This window comes from Vulpes vulpes, chromosome 15 (assembly GCF_048418805.1).
Source record: "Vulpes vulpes isolate BD-2025 chromosome 15, VulVul3, whole genome shotgun sequence".
NCBI lineage: Eukaryota > Metazoa > Chordata > Mammalia > Carnivora > Canidae > Vulpes > Vulpes vulpes.
In genome coordinates this window covers 76,505,196-76,523,143 of record NC_132794.1, presented here as the reverse complement: position 1 = coordinate 76,523,143, position 17,948 = coordinate 76,505,196, and the positions used below count along the sequence as shown (strand labels likewise).

The 17,948-nt window shown below is 39.8% G+C and overlaps 1 protein-coding gene across 30 annotated transcripts in view; it reads right to left on the bottom strand.

Moving 5' to 3' along the window:
• SCAPER (S-phase cyclin A associated protein in the ER) overlaps window positions 1-17,948 on the bottom strand; it is a 420,028-nt gene that overhangs the window by 377,541 nt on the left and 24,539 nt on the right. For 27 of the 30 annotated variants that reach the window (XM_072739204.1, XM_072739209.1, XM_072739212.1 and 24 more), the window contains one exon: window positions 11,135-11,332. Coding sequence is in view for 14 of the 30 variants with exons in the window: in XM_072739186.1 (XP_072595287.1) it covers window positions 11,135-11,332 (198 nt within the window). In the remaining 16 variants the exon portion in view is untranslated. Of the gene's footprint in view, window positions 1-1,838; window positions 2,655-11,134; window positions 11,333-17,948 lie in introns of those variants that run through there. The other 3 variants (XM_072739210.1, XM_072739203.1, XM_072739215.1) reach the window with 3 other exon arrangements.

Sequence of the window (17,948 nt, the reverse complement as noted above, 5' to 3'; positions counted from 1 at the left end):
AAATGGTGATGCATTTCAACCTCCAGACACTATTTTTGTGCCAAAATGACTTGAACAAACATCCACTTTCCAAGATCCTACCTAATTTCTTCTCTTTAAAAGCAAGAGGTGGCTGCTACTGAGATCAAGTTCAATAAAATTGTAGAGAATAGCTTATTTCACCGTACTGCATTACCCAGGTTCCCAAATGAAAGACACTAATCCATTTTCAATAAATAGTTCCCAGTTGAACTCTGAAAGCCTCCCAAATTCTAAAGAAATGCTACAATTTGGGTTTGGATGATGAGGATTTGGCTTTCCTAAACTACTCTAACTCTAATCTCTTTATACTACAGTATAACAGAGTATGTAGGCAAGTTAGCACTCATCATAACAAGCCTGGAAGAGTCAACTCTATAGGAGACCATTTAGTAGGAGGTTTTAAAAGCCAACACAATGAGTCTATTCTGGATTCAGAAAGCTATGCAGATAGAACCAATAAAAAATTTTACCCTAAGGGAATAATATGATCAGAACTGTACTTTACAAAGATTAATGTCATTAGTAAGAAGACCTGTAAAGGAGGGCAGGGTGGACAAGAGGGGCATACTCAAAAGGACAACAGTTTACCATAGAGTCATAAGGGGGTTTTTTTGTTTTTTTTTTTTTTTAAGATTTCACCCATTTATTCATAAGAGACACACAGAGAGAAAGAGGCAGAAACATAGGCAGAGGGGAGAAGCAGGCTCCATGCAGGGAGCCTGATGTGGGACTCATCCCCAAACTGGGATCACATCCTGAGCCAAAGACAGACACTCAATCACTGAGCCACCCAGGTGTCCCTCATAAGGGTTTTTAAATGCAAACATACTGGGGAGGGGCAAGATGAGGGAAGAGTAGGGGTCCTCAACTCATTGGTCCCACAGATGTACCTAGATAACTTTCAAAGTATCCTGAACACATGGGAATTCAACCTGAGATTTAGAGAAAGCACCTGGAACAGCTACAGAGAGAAAAGTTTTCACTTCGAACAAGGTAGGAAGGCAAGAAAAGTAAAAAAGAAAAAGGTAGGGGAGGAGAACCGTGACTAGCAGGGCTAAAGCAGATCTGCGAAGCCTCTGGGGCATGAGCCCAGCCCTGGAGAAACAGGAACTTTAAAAATCTGCACCTGAGTTCTTGCTGACAGAAAAGAGCTCAGCAGGGAAATAGGGCAGAATGGCAGGAGGGGCATTGAAGCCTCAAGATTCCCAGAGTCACTGTAAGAGGAGGGGCACCCTGAGGAAAGCTCACCGCAAACCGTGGTCCTATCTCAGTAAAAGGCTGGAGTGCCACAGCCCTCAGGGCATTGGGGAGAAGCCAGTTGGTTAGGCGGGCTGGCTCTGGGGCAGCCTTTACAATAGAGCCCGGTAACAGATGGAGGTGGCTGTAATCCACTCTGTTCCCTTCAGGAGAGGTGGTCCCTGGGAGCATGGGTCCAGCGGCACTGGGCCCTGGACACCAGGGCCCCCAAGTGGACAAAGCCAGTGATGCTCCATTCCCCCCATGTCAGGCGGAAGCGGGGAGGGCACAGGACAGTGAGGACTCTCCTGCCGCTGGGTGCCCCGCAGCTGTGCAGATCAGCACACCTGTTCCAGCCCCTGGAGCATCTAGGCCAGTGAGGACTGGGAGCTGTGGTTAGTTACTCGTGGGGAGCTTGACTCTAGAGCTGGAGATCTGGCTGTGGCCATTGTTGTTGTTCCTCATTTCACCTTGTGCCTGGGAGGGGCTGGGCCACCAAAGAACAAAGGCCTCACAGGTAAACATTTCCCTGAGCCCAGCACCTGGCAAGGGGTGGAGCATCTCTGCCCAGGTACACATACCTGAGAATCAGCACAGCAGATCCTCCCCCAAAAGAACTGCTGGAAGAAGAGAAGAGCAAGTTTACTAAACAAGCAGCAGTGGAAAGCTCCAGGACTGAGGGAAAATAGTAAATAGAACTAGAGGGTCCCGTTTTTTGTTGTATTTTCTTTTTTTCTCTTTCCATTACACTGGTTTTTAAATCAGACTAAAAATTTCCAGTATTTTTTCTCTTTTCCTACCTTAACTACAATATTTTACCAAATCTTCATTTTTAAGTATTTTCCGTTTTCATTTCATATTTTTTATTTTTTTTAATTTTTATTTATTTATGATAGTCACAGAGAGAGAAAGAGAGAGAGGCAGAGACATAGGCAGAGGGAGAAGCAGGCTCCATACACCAGGAGCCCGATGTGGGATTCGATCCCAGGTCTCCAGGATCGTGCCCTGGGCCAAAGACAGGCACCAAACCGCTGCGCCACCCAGGGATCCCATTTCATATTTTTTAAATTACATGTTTTAGATATATTTTTCTCTTCTGGATTCCCTTCAATGTATTCAGTTTAATTTTGGGAGATATAGAAGATATGAGTATTTGTTTTTTGTCTTTTGTTTTTTCTACCTCATTTTGTTTTACAATGGTGGAATCTAGTACCTTCTAACACACAACCAAAATACACGCAGAACCAAGTGGAACACCATGTTGGTTCATTCTTTGAGATTATATTCTCTTTTCCTTCTCATTCTGCCCCCCTCTTTTATCTTGTTTATGTTTTGGTGGTCAATGGTGGGGCTTTCTATAAGTATAGCTGGTTTACATAAATTTGGGACTGAAAATCTGCTAACATACAGAACTTATTACACTCAAAACCAAGAGGATCACCCTCTATGACCCCTCAGGTAGACCACATTCTCTCTCCACTACCACTTACTCACCACATCATCCCCTGCCTTTTTTTCTCTTTTCTTTACTTTTTTTTTTCTTTTATCTTGGTCTTTGTTTTCAGTCTTTGGCTTTTTATTTCTACTACTTTGTTTTAAAATTTGTTTTTCACTTTAGTGGTCCTTTTGTTTTATTTTCTTCTATTCTTTTTCTTCTATTTTCTGGTCTCTGACCTCTTCGGAATCACCCAAGGGTATATTTTACTTACGTCGTGGTTGATATTTTTGATTCAGCCTGCTCATACAGCCACTCTGCACAAGACAAAATAACTAAAAGGAAGAAGTCACTACAAAAGAAAGAATTGGAAATAAGACTCTCTGCCAGAGTTACAAAATTAGGATTTAAATATGAGGTCAAAAAATTAAATTCAGAAGTACAATTATAAAGCTACGGGTGGCTCTGGAAAAAAAGCGTAAAGGACTCTAGATACATCCTTACTGGAAAACTGAGATCTACTCAGGTTGAAATTAAAAACAGATTAGAGAGGAGGGGCAAGATGGCAGAAGAGTAGGGTCCCCAAATCACCTGTCCCCAACAAATTACCTAGATAACCTTCAAATCATCCTGAAAATCTACGAATTCGCCTTGAGATTTAAAGAGAGAACAGCTGAAATGCTACAGTGAGAAGAGTTCCGGCTTCTATCAAGGTAGAAAGACAGGGAAAAAGAAATAAAGAAACAAAAGGCCTCCGAGGGGGAGGGGCCCCGCAAGGAGCCGGGCTGAGGCCGGGACGAGTGTCCCCAGGACAGGAGAGCCCCGGCCGGGAGAAGCAGGAGCTGCACCAACCTCCCCGGGCGGAAAGGGGCCCGCAGGGAGTTAGAGCAGGACCCAGGAGGGCGGGGGTGCCCTCGGGCTCCCTGGGACACTAACAGGCACCTGCGCCGGGGGAGAGTGCACCGAGCTCCCTAAGGGCTGCAGCGCGAGTGGCAGGACCCGGAGCAGCGGGACCCGGAGCAGCTCAGAGGGGCTCGGGCGGCGGCTCCGCGGAGGGGGCTGCGCGGCCAGGAGCGCGAATCCAACAGCGCAGGCCCCAGAGCACAGGGCGCCGGGACACAGCCCAGGATCCGGCCTCCCCCAGGACAGGCAGAGGCCGGGAGGGCCCGCGACACTCCTGCCCTGAGCAGATCAGCGGCCCCAGCTACTGCGGGAGCTGACTCCAGGGCTGCAGAGCTGGCCCTGCCACTGCGGTTGTTCCTCCTGGGGCCTCACGGGGTGAACAACCCCCACTGAACCCTGCACCAGACAGGGGCAGAGCAGCTCCCCCAAGTGCTCACACCTGAAAATCAGCACAGCAGGCCCCTCCCCCAGAAGACCAGCTAGATGGACAAGTTCCAGGGGGAGTCAAGGGACTTAAAGTTATACAGAATCAGAGGATACTCCCCCGTGGTGTTTTTTTGTTGTTGTTTTTTTGTTTTTATTTTTTTTCTTTCTTTTTGATTTCTGCTTGCTTCCCCCACCCCTTTCTTTTCACCTTTCTTTCTTTCTCTTTCTCTTTTTCTTCTTTTTTCCTTTTTTTACTTCTTTCTCTTTTTTCTTTTTCTTTTCTTTCCTTCTCTCTCTCTTTCTCCTTTTCCCAATACAACTTGTTTTTGGCCACTCTGCACTGAGCAAAATGACTAGAAGGAAAACCTCACCTCAAAAGAAAGAATCAGAAACAGTCCTCTCTCCCACAGAGTTACAAAATCTGGATTACAATTCATTGTCAGAAAGCCAATTCAGAAGCACTATTACACAGCTACTGGTGGCTCTAGAAAAAAGCATAAAGGACTCAAGAGACTTCATGATGTTGGACCCTGGCTCACGGGTGCCAACGTGTCCCGGTGGATGCCCCAGAGACTCAGACCCCAGACAGGCAGATGCAACAAGCAAGAGGGTTTATTGGACGTTTGCGCAAACGGGCTCTCCGCCTCAGAGGTGGCAGAGCCCCGATTAGCAATTACAGGCATCTTTTAAAGGCAAAGAACCGCGGGAGCAGCATAGCATTCGGGTTATGACATGATTGATTTCTTTGAAGGTCAACACGACCATGTTCAGGAACTTTTCCAGTCAGGGCGGGGGGGGCGGGGGGGATAGTTTTCTTATCTCAGAAAAACAGAATGTTTTTGTTGCTTGAATTCATGGGAGGCGCCTGGATGGGCTGCCTCTGGGTTAGGCCTGGTCCCACTCACGGGGGCGGGGGTGTGGGGTTTCTTCAATGACTGCAGAATTTAGATCCAATCAGGCAGAAATTAAAAATCAATTGAATGAGATGCAATCCAAACTAGAAGTCCTAACGATGAGAGTTAACGAGGTGGAAGAACGAGTGAGTGACATAGAAGACAAGTTGATGGCAAAGAGGGAAACTGAGGAAAAAAGAGACAGACAATTAAGAGACCATGAAGACAGATTAAGGGACATAAACGACAGCCTGAGGAAGAAAAACCTACGTTTAATTGGGGTTCCCGAGGGTGCAGAAAGGGACAGAGGGCCAGAATATGTATTTGAACAAATCCGAGCTGAAAACTTTCCTAATCTGGGAAGGGAAACAGGCATTCAGATCCAGGAAATAGAGAGATCCCCCCCTAAAATCAATAAAAACCATTCAACACCTCAACATTTAATAGTGAAGCTTGCAAATTCCAAAGATAAAGAGAAGATCCGTAAACCAGCAAGAGACAAAAAGTCCCTGACTTTTATGGGGTGGAGTATCAGGGTAACAGCAGACCTCTCCACAGAGACCTGGAAGGCCAGAAAGGGCTGGCAGGATATATTCAGGGTCCTAAATGAGAAGAACATGCAACCAAGAATACTTTATCCAGCAAGGCTCTCATTCAAAATGGAAGGAGAGATTAAGAGCTTCCAAGACAGGCAGGAACTGAAAGAATATGTGACCTCCAAACCAGCTCTGCAAGAAATTTTAAGGGGGACTCTAAAACTCCCCTTTAAGAAGAAGTCCAGTGGAACAATCCACAAAAACAAGGACTGAATAGATACCATGATGACACTAAACTCATATCTCTCAATAGTAACTCTGACCGTGAACGGGCTTAATGACCCCATCAAAAGGCGCAGGGTTTCAGACTGGATAAAAAAGCAGGACCCATCTATTTGCTGTCTACAAGAGACTCATTTTAGACAGAAGGACACCTACAACCTGAAAATAAAAGGTTGGAGAACCATTTACCATTCAAATGATCCTCAGAAGAAAGAAGGGGTAGCCATCCTTATATCAGATAAATTAAAATTTACCCCGAAGACTATAGTGAGAGATGAAGAGGGACACTATCTCATACTCAAAGGATCTATCCAACAAGAGGACTTAACAATCCTCAATATATATGCCCCGAATGTGGGAGCTGCCAAATATTTAAACCAATTAATAACCAAACTGAAGAAATACTTTGCTAATAATACACTTATACTTGGTGACTTCAATCTAGCTCTCTCTATACTAGATAGGTCTTCTAAGCACAACATATCCAAAGAAACGAGAGCTTTAAATGATACACTGGACCAGATGGATTCCACAGATATCTACAGAACTTTACATCCAAACTCAATTGAATACACATTCTTCTTAAGTGCACATGGAACTTTCTCCAGAATAGACCACATACTGGGTCACAAATCGGGTCTGAACCGATACCAGAAGATTGGGATCATCCCCTGCATATTCTCAGACCATAATGCCTTGAAATTAGAACTAAATCACAACAAGAAGTTTGGAAGGACCACAAACACGTGGAGGTTAAGGACCATCCTGCTAAAAGATGAAAGGGTCAACCAGGAAATTAAGGAAGAATTAAAAAGATTCTTGGAAACTAATGAGAATGAAGATACAACAGTTCAAAATCTTTGGGATGCAGCAAAAGCAGTACTGAGGGGGAAATACATCGCAATACAAGCATCCATTCAAAAACTGGAAAGAACTCAAATACAAAAGCTCACCTTACACATAAAGGAGCTAGAGAAAAAGCAGCAAATGGACCCCACCCCCAGCAGAAGAAGACAGTTAATTAAAATTCGAGCAGAACTAAATGAAATTGAGACCAAAAGAACTGTGGAACAGATCAACAGAACCAGGAGTTGGTTCTCTGAAAGAATTAATAAGATAGATAAACCATTAGCCAACCTTATTAAGAAGAAGAGAGAGAAGATTCAAATTAATAAAATCATGAATGAGAAAGGAGAGATCACTACCAACACCAAGGAAATACAAACGATTTTAAAAACATATTATGAACAGCTCTACGCCAATAAATTAGGCAATCTAGAAGAAATGGACGCATTCCTGGAAAGCCACTAACTACCAAAACTGGAGCAGGAAGAAATAGAAAACCTGAACAGGCCAATAACCAGGGAGGAAATTGAAGCAGTCAACAAACACCTCCCAAGACACAAGAGTCCAGGGCCAGATGGCTTCCCAGGGGAATTCTATCAAACATTTAAAGAAGAAATCATACCTATTCTACTAAAGCTGTTTGGAAAGATAGAAAGAGATGGAGTACTTCCAAATTCGTTCTATGAGGCCAGCATCACTTTAATTCCAAAAACAGACAAAGACCCCACCAAAAAGGAGAATTACAGACCAATATCCCTGATGAACATGGATGCAAAAATTCTCAACAAGATACTAGCCAATAGGATCCAACAACACATTAAGAAAATTATTCACCATGACCAAGTAGGATTTATCCCCGGGACACAAGGCTGGTTCAACACTCATAAAACAATCAATGTGATTCATCATATCAGCAAGAGAAAAACCAAGAACCATATGATCCTCTCATGAGATGCAGAGAAAGCATTTGACAAAATACAGCATCTATTCCTGATCAAAACACTTCAGACTGTTGGGAGAGAGGGAACTTTCCTCGACATCTTAAAAGCCATCTACGAAAAGCCCACAGCAAATATCATTCTCAATGGGGAAGCACTGGGAGCCTTTCCCCTGAGATCAGGAACAAGACAGGGATGTCCACTCTCACCACTGCTATTCAACATAGTACTGGAAGTCCTCGCCTCAACAATCAGACAACAAAAAGACATTAAAGGCATTCAAACTGGCAAAGAAGAAGTCAAACTCTCCCTCTTCACCGATGACATGATACTCTACATAGAAAACCCAAAAGCCTCCACCCCAAGATTGCTAGAACTCATACAGCAATTTGGTAGCATGGCAGGATACAAAATCAATGCCCAGAAATCAATGGCATTTCTATACACTAACAATGAGACTGAAGAAAGAGAAATTAAGGAGTCAATCCCATTTACAATTGCACCCAAAAGCATAAGATACCTAGGAATAAACCTAACCAAAGAGGTAAAGGATCTATACCCTAAAAACTACAGAACACTCTGAAGGAAATTGAGGAAGACACAAAGAGATGGAAAAATATTCCATGCTCATGGATTGGCAGAATTAAGATTGTGAAAATGTCAATGTTACCCAGGACAATTTACACGTTTAATGCAATCCCTATCAAAGTACCATGGACTTTCTTCAGAGAGTTGGAACAAATTATTTTAAGATTTGTGTGGAATCAGAAAAGACCCCGAATAGCCAGGGGAATTTTAAAAAAAGAAAACCATAGTTGGGGGCATAACAATGCCAGATTTCAGGTTGTACTACAAAGCTGTGGTCATCAAGACAGTGTGGGACTGGCACAAAAACAGAGACACATAGATCAATGGAACAGAATAGAGAACCCAGAAGTGGACCCTGAAATGTATGGTCATCTAATATTCGATAAAGGAGGAAAGACTATCCACTGGAAGCAAGACAGTCTCTTCAATAAATGATGCTGGGAAAATTGGACATCCACATGCAGAAGAATGAAACTAGACCACTCTCTTTCACCATACACAAAGATAAACTCAAAATGGAAGAGAGATCTAAATGTGAGACAAGAGTCCATCAAAATCCTAGAGGAGAACACAGGCAACACCCTTTTTGAACTCGGCCACAGTAACTTCTTGCAAGATACATCCACAAAGGCAAAAGAAACAAAAGCAAAAATGAACTATTGGGACTTCATCAAGATAAGAAGCTTTTGCACAGCAAAGGATACAGTCAACAAAACTAGAAGACAACCTACAGAATGGGAGAAGATATTTGCAAATGACATATCAGATAAAGGGCTAGTTTCCAAGATCTATAAAGAACTTATTAAACTCAACACCCAAGAAACAAACAATCCAATCATCAAATGGGCAAAAGACATGAAGAGAAATCTCAAAGAGGAAGACATAGACATGGCCAACATGCACATGAGAAAATGCTCTGCATCACTTGCCATCAGGGAAATACAAATCAAAACCACAATGAGATACCACCTCACACCAGTGAGAACGGGGAAAATTAACAAGGCAGGAAACAACAAATGTTGGAGAGGATGCGGAGAAAAGGGAACCCTCTTACACTGTTGGTGGGAATGTGAACTGGTGCAGCCACTCTGGAAAACTGTGTGGAGGTTCCTCAAAGAGTTAAAAATAGACCTGCCCTACGACCCAGCAATTGCACTGTTGGGGTTTTACCCCAAAGATTCAGATGCAATGAAACACCAGGACACCTGCACCCCGATGTTTCTAGCAGCAACGTCCACAATAGCCAAACTGTGGAAGGAGCCTCGGTGTCCATCGAAAGATGAATGGATAAAGAAGATGTGGTTTATGTATACAATGGAATATTACTCAGCCATTAGAAACGACAAATACCCACTATTTGCTTCAACGTGGATGGAACTGGAGGGTATTATGCTGAGTGAAGTCAATCGGAGAAGGACAAACAGTGTATGTTCTCATTCATTTGGGGAATGTAAATAATAGTGAAAGGGAATATAATAAAGGAAGGGAAAAGAAATGTGTGGGAAATATCAGGAAGGGAGACAGAACATAAAGACTCCTAACTCTGGGAAACGAACTAGGGGTGATGGAAGGGGAGGAGGGCGGGGGGTGGGGGGGAATGGGTGACGGGCACTGAGGGGGACACTTAACGGGATGAGCACTGGGTGTTATTCTGTATGTTGGTAAATTGAACACCAATAAAAAATTAATTTATTAAAAAAAAAAGTTTTAGCCATGACTCATGGATAAAACTCACAAAGAACAGTTGTATCCAAATTATGTTCTAACAGATGAACTAAGTTAAGGTTACTTGCTCAGATGACCAAAGTTTTTTTTTTTTTAATTAAATATTTTTATTTGTATGCTTAAATAAATAAATAAATAAAGTCAATAGTGTTTTCTACCACAACATGCTGATTCATTAAACTCCAAGGTTATGATTTTGCTTTAAACATATTTTCTTAAGACATAAAAAGTCTCACATGCTGGTAGTAACAATATTAAGTGTGACAACCAAACTATAAATTTGGAGGATTTCAATTACTATTCATTCTGAAAACTACTTCTGACCCATCATATTTTTAGGCTATTCTAAAACCTATTTTGGCTGTTTCAAATTTTATAGGAAACACAACTTCTGTTTTAACATGTAACTTTTCTTTGATCCTTCATATATTTCAAAGGTTAAATAATGAATTCCAGAGTTTTCGATCCTGTTCACTATAGAAACACAAGCTAACTCTGTAATATTTCTATGAAGATGTAGCACTCTAGTTTTTCTCAAAATAATTTTGTTCAGTATAAAGTAAAATATAGTTTCCATTTACTAAAAAATTGGGCTTTTTAGTGAATTTTTAGAGACAGATTGCACTATGCGTCTAATATCCTATTACAAACACAGGTTATCTGAAATTAGAAAACACACCTTACAATGACATCCCCAATCCCACCCAGGATTGTTTATGGCTAGCTATCAATCTCACTTTTCCCTGACCAGAGTGAATTAGAAGAGTGATAAGTATCTCAGCAGAAAGGGAGCAATGGCCAATTAAAGACATTAAACATGAAACCAAAGAATGTGAAAATCTCACTAGTGCCACCTACCGTACTGGAGAATGCAGATAAAAGATTTTTAAACTAATTCTGTGTGGTGGGTGTGTGTGTGTATCCATCTTTTACGATTTCTTACCCAGGACTACATATCAAATCTTGCTTTCTACCAAATCTTGCATAGAATATTACATAATTAGATAAAGCAAATAAAGCAAAGAGCAACAAGAATACTCAAAAATTCAAAACCAAAAAACCCTGAAGCACTCGTAGAAGCAGGGTACAACAGTGGTTCCCAGGAGTAGGGAAAACAGATGCTGGTCGAAGGGCACAAACTTCCAGTCATAAGATGAGGAGGTTGTGGGGATCTAATGTACAGCATGGTACAGTAATAATACATTACGGTATTAATACAGTATGCATACCGAGGTAAATGATCTAGTTAGGTGTAATAAAAATAAGAATTTGGCTTTAAGCAAAAAGTGCCAAAGCAAACCTTACCTTACATTCTACCACACTCTGATCTGATTCACAAGTTTCATAGATTTCATCTACTGCCCGGCGAAGATTGTCAAAAAGAAACGCCCAGTATCTAGCTCTTAGATCAATTTTCCGAGGATGCCTTGTTTTAGTGGGACTTTTATCGAAGTGTTTATCTCCAGTTGTAGATGATGTTATTTTACAGTCTACTGCAGTGTTCTGGAGAAATAAAACCAAACACACAAAAAAATATATTTCTTAAAAGCCTCCAGGGACTGGATTTTTGTACAAAGCACATTTTCCAACATAAATACTTGAAAATGAGACCTTCTTTTTATCTTATATCATGCTGAATTCATCAAAACAAAGCTTCTCATCTTAAAAGCAGCAGGTTTATAAGGTCATTTTTTTTTTTTATTTCAGACATGTCTTACTGAAGATTAGCATGGTTTCAATAGTGAACAGACCCTTAGTCAAAAAGGAGCACTGAAGGACCCATTCTTTCCTCAGTTGTACAAACTTTGAAAATAAAGATTACATTCTATAGTTTTACAAACTGTACCACAGACTCATTCCACCAAAAAGCATGTAGTTTACATAAAGTCAGAAATTCAAAATGCAAACATAAAGCTTCTCACTAGAGGAAGTAAAGAGTTGCTTAACTGTGGCTACTTAAACTGAAAAATAAATAAATACTGACCCTCTACTACAGTTAGAGCAACAAACAATCCCAGGCTCCTTCAGGTTGTTTTGTGTGTGTGTGTGTATCATTCCTGTTTGCTTGTTTTTCTTTCTGATAGAAGTGCCCCAGAGTGGAGAGTAACTGAAAGAGAGGCTAATATCCTCCTGCTTTGTGTTATGCTTTGGTCTTCAACATAAGTGATTCCTAAACTTCATAAATCCTGTATAGCCAATCACTGATTTATACAGAATCTTTACCGCTGAAAAGGAAGCAAACAAAACATACGTACACACACAGATACCACATACACTTAAGAGGCTGACACAGAGCTACTTGTCCTCCCTCCGCAGTTCCCCATCCTGATTTCGTGAATAAAAATTAGTAACTATTTTATGTGATAGCCTCGGTCGAAGCCCAAATTCTCAATACTCATGCAATAAAACTTTAATGTTAACAATCCATAAAACTTTTGCCTCAATTGTTCTCCAAGTTCTTTCCAGCCCTAGTAGTAAATAATTTTATTATTATAGCAAATATCCCTTCCTTGGATTAAACCAAATTCAAAATTCCATTTGAAAAAAAAAAAAAAAATTCCATTTGACTAGCATCCTGAAGTAAAGCTCAAGTCTGTTCACTCTCCTAAAAACTGTGACAACAATTAACAGTTTATACAGGATTACAGATGATAAATCAAATTCGCCTAACCTTCTAACCTCCTTCACACAAGTTTTAAAGTATGTATTATTATTAGCTCCATTTTACAGTTTAGAAGACTGCAGTTCAGAGGCTAATAACTAATCTGTCAAAGAGCTATCACCACAGGAGACCATGTTCCCATTAGAGCTCTGCAAGGACACTGCTGGCTTCCCACCACACTGCCTCATGCCCTGTGCTGCCAGCCCTGTGCCACATATTCCGTACCACCTCATTTCTATTCCTATACACCATCCAAAGGTAAAATTAAGTTGAGAAGTTTCCCAAATTATGCCTCCTTCATGAAGTTTTTCTACATTGATCAGCAAAGGGGTTAGTAGCTTCCTGTGAATTGAGACTCTAATCTTATGGAATTCTCAAATGTACTTTCACTCATTTTCACCCATGTATGTATTTACCATAGCATGCATCCATATGTGTATGGTTCAAATATTTTACCATCCTTTCTTACAATGTAAAATAGGCACTACTGCTTCCAGGTTAAAATGTTTCTATTCTTTGTGACTGTTCTATATAAAGCTTTTACAAAGAAAGATGCTAGTGAGGCAAAAACTAGTTACATAATTCCAACTGAAAGGCAATGTGCTAGGCAAATTTGCTATTTATCTTCGCCAAAATGGTAATACTTTACACTTATATGCTTATTTATAAATTTTGATTACATTATGTCATTAAATCATTACAACAAACTGTAAAGACAGGACAAATACTATTATTCCCATTTGCAGAAAACAACAGAGGCTCAGGAAGACTGAATTTCTTAGCAAGTCAAAAGGTTGAGTGATGGAACTGGGACCAGAACTTAGTCTTTCAACCTCTGCTCCCATGCTCATAAAGCATTTCACATAGCACCAAGCACACAATTAGTACCCAATTATGTTAGGTATGATCATAGTGAGAAAGACAAAGAGGAGAAGAAATGTGCTCATGGGAAAAAAATGTGAATAAACTAATGGCAAAATTGCCAAATTTGTGAAAAAGTAAAACAGGTAAATCAAATTGTAGAGGTTAACTCAGTACACAGTTCCAAAGTATAGGGCTCTTACCTACCACTGATAAAAATAATAGCAGTGACGATAGTAATTGCAGCAGCATCTAACAACATTCATGGCACACTTGCCAGGTACCATGCGATGTGCTTTCCATACAGTTTTACTGCATTTAACCTTTGAAGCAATTATCATAGGTAACATCATTATCTCCATTTTACGGAAGACAATACTAAGATTCAGCTAAATTAGGAATGAACCCAAGGTCTCATACTAGTGATAAAGCCAAGATTAAAAATCAGGTAAGTATCCATTACTACAGCTTACTGTACCTAGCTACTTCCAAGATACTCAAGAAGACAAAGCAATCTACATTTGTGGGGGAAGTTAGACACAGATGAATTCCATGATGTTATATTGTTTTAATCAATGACTTTTGGGAGAAAAAGTAAAGGGAAGGAGAGGGAAAGAGGAAGGAAGAAATTGAGATTTCTGACTCCTCTCTCTCAGAAGGGCTCACTGACCACCACCACCTCTGCCCCGAGAAGCTAACAATGCTTAGGGACCTACTTGCAGAAAAATGCATAGGCCCATAAAACTGAACATGTACTTTCTTGATGTTCCAACACTGACACATCATAACCACACAAAGTTCAGAGTTTACCTTACAGTTTACTCTTGGTGTTACTCTCTTAATGGGTTTGGACAAATGTAAAAATGACACGCATCCATCATCACAGTATCATACACTGCATCATCACTTTACTAAAAATCTTCTGTGCCTATTCTCCCCTCTCTACCCCCACCCCTGAACCTCTGTCAACCACCGACCTTTTTATTCTCGCCATAGTCTTGCCTTTTCAGAATGCCATACAGTTGGAAACACTGTGTAGCCTTTTGAGGTTGGCTTTTTTCACTTAATACAAGGTTCCTCCATGTCTTTTTATAGCTTCATAACTCATTTCTTTTTAGCCCTAAATAAAAGTCTATTTTCTGGATTACTACTATTACTACTATTGATGTAGCCATTCACCTAACTAGACATCTTGGTTGCTTCTAAGTTTTGACAACTGTGAATAAAGCTTCTATAAACATCCATGTGTGGGTTTTTGGGAGGACATAAGATTTCAACTCCTTTGTTCTTCAATATTTCATTGGCTACTCTGGGTCTTTTGCCTCTCCACACACAGCTTAGAATCAGTTTGTCAATATCTATAAAATAACTTGTCAGGACTGTATCAAACCTGCACATTAAGCTGGGAAGAAAGAATATCTTGACAATATTCAGTTTTCCTACATGAACATGGAATACCTTTCCATTTATTTAGTTATTTTTTTCATCTGAGTTTTATAGTTTTTCTCATATAGACCTTTGCATACTTAATTTGAGGGAGTAGTAATGTAAATGGTATTGTGTTTTTAAGTTCCACTTGTTCATCACTGGTATACAGGAAAGCCACTGACTTCTGTACCCTGCAACCTGCTATAACAGATTATTAGTTCCAGGAGGGTTTTTTGTTGATTCTTTCAGATTTCTTATATAATCATATCATCTGTAGACAAAGACAACTTTATTTCTTCCTTCTCAATCTATATGCCTATTTTTTCCTTACTGCATTGGCCAGAATTTCCATTATAATGTTAGAAAACAGTAATGATAGGGGCATCCTTGCCTTATAACTTATCTTAGGGTGAAAGCTTCTAGTTTCTCACCATTAAGTATCACATTAGTTGCAAGGGTTTCTGTAGATTTTTGTTTTAATCAAGTTGAGGAAATTCCCCTCTATTACTATTTTTTTAAAAGTTTTTATCATAAATGGGTGTTGAGTTTTGTCAAATGCTTCTTCTGCACCTACTGGTATGATGTGATTTTTCTTTTAGTCTATTCATGGACTAAAGATCAAATGTGAAAACAAAGATTTAAAACTATCTAGAAGGAAAAAATAAAAATAAAAAAAATAAATAAATAAAACTATCTAGAAGGATATTTTTATGACCTTGAAATAGAAGAGGTTTTCCTGGATAAGACAAAAAGCACAACTCACAGGTAAGTTATGTAAAATTAAATTTACATTCTTAGTCATGGTGTATCATTCTTTTCAAATATTGTGGGATATGATTTGCTAATATTTTACTGCATCTATGTTCATGAGAATTATTAGTCTGCAGTTTTCTTGTAATGCTTTTGTCTGGTTTTGGTATTAGGATAATGCTGGCCTGATTAAATGAGTTAGGAACTATTCTCTCTGCTTCTACCCTCCAAAAGAGATTGTAGAGAAATTGTTTAATTCCTTCTTCAAATACTTAGTAGAATTCAAAGGTGAATCCATCCAGGCCCGGCACTTTCTGTTTTGGAAGGTTATTTATCACTGATTCAAGTTCTTAGACCTAGGCCTACTCAGATTACTCATTTCTTCTTCAAAGAGTTTTGATAGTGTATGTCTTTCAAGGAACTGGTTCATTTCACCTAAGTTATCAAACTTGGGTCATATGGAGTCTTTTGTAGTATCCTTTTCTTATCCTCTTCATGTCTACGGGATCTGTACTGATACAAATAGCTAGGGACATACAATAGGACTTTGGGACAGTACTATCTAGGAGGTTAGTGGTCATAAATGTAAAAAGAGCCTTGTCAACATAATTGATACATTTCTCCAGTCACGTTCAAAATGCTTTGGTATACAGAGCACAAGCAGAAAGATGGATTTAATCAGGATAGTTCTATAAGGTACACACTGCCAAGAGGCAGGAGAGCGAGATAGCTAGGAGAGTACACAAGAAAGTGATAACAGACAAACCACAGAATCTCAGGTGAATTTTCAGGGAAGACTGGATATGGAAGTGTGGATATGGAAAAAAGGATACTCAAAGGGTGGCAGGATCCAAAAAAATACAGCTTCCATGGGGCTAAAGAATTACTGGAGTCAGCAGATCAGAGTATGGTGGAAAGAAATGACAGGCAGAAGAGGGATGGCTGTGATTGAGATCCTGGAGAGGGAGTAGTTATCAGTAAGAACAAGGTAAGAGTCAGGCCAAGGGAACGAGTAGAAGACAAGACTGTTGGAGGAAAGAAACGCAAGGAATTGAGACAGCAGTGATGATGGAGAGCATGCAGTGAGCTGGAAATTATATTTTCAAGGAATTAGGAGAACTGACCTAGAAGTCTGTCAGTGACAACAAGAAGAAAAAAGCAGATAGTATAGTCTGATGGAATGAGCTTCAGCTCCAGGGAGTTTCAGTAGCTAGAAGGGAGAACCATCCATAATGGCAGTAAGGAACAAGCTCTAGGAGCAGAGGTCAGAATGCTGCAGATACTACTTAAAGACTGTGAAGGAAGCATAGTCCACACAGGAGAGTTGGGATTTCATTAAAACAGGAAGGCAAAGGGAATGTTCAGAGAAAAGAAGGGCTATAGAAGATAAGCTGATGATGAACCTAGTTCTAGAGGGCAAAGTGGTAGGGTTTCACAAGTAGCTAAGAGGCATTTCCCTGATTCCTACTAAAACAAAGTATCTTTTCACAGGTTTACAAGCTATTTAGGTTTCCCCCACTTTTCCATTGGATTTTTCTGATTAATTTTAGTTTTTTCTAAGTTTCAATATACGGTATCTTCTTCCAGTCAATCTTACCTTTAATTTTGTTTAGTTTTTTAGCATATAAATTTAATTTTACATAACTTATCCATGAGTTGTGTTTTTTGTCTTATCCAGGAAAGCCTCTCCTATTTCAAGGTCATAAAAATATCCTGCTAGATAGTTTTAAATTTTTGTTTTCACATTTGGCCTTTAGTCCATCAATAATTTATTTCTGGTATATGATATTAAAGTACCCTTATCCTTTGTTTCTAATTTAATTGCATTATAGGCAGAGAACATGTTCTTTCTGTCTGACTTCTCTGACTTCTATTTATTGAGATATCTTTATGACCCAGTATGTGGTCAATTTTTGCATGTATGTTCTGTGCACAGTATTTATTAGGTGCCAATACACACATACATACAAATACATATATATATAAAAATATACAGGAGGATCCCTGGGTGGCTCAGCGGTTTAGTGCCTGCCTTTGGCCTAGGGCGCAATCCTGGAGTCCCGGGATCAAGTCCCATGTCGGGCTCCCTACATGGAGCCTGCTTCTCCCTCCTCCTGTGTCTCTGCCTCTCTCTCTCTCTCTCTATGTCTATTATGAATAAATAAATAAAATCTTTTTGAAAAAATATACACATACCTATTAATATGAAATTAAGCCTAACTGTACTGCTAATTTTAATATCCTTACCATTTTTTTCCTGCTTGATCTGAATAACAGATATATTTCCCAATTATAAATGTACTTTTCCTATTCCAATTCTGTCAGTTTGGGCTTTACATATTTCAAACCTATGCTGTAAGGTACATAAAAGTTCAATATTGAATAAAAATAAAAATTTAAAAAATTTTAAAAGTTCAA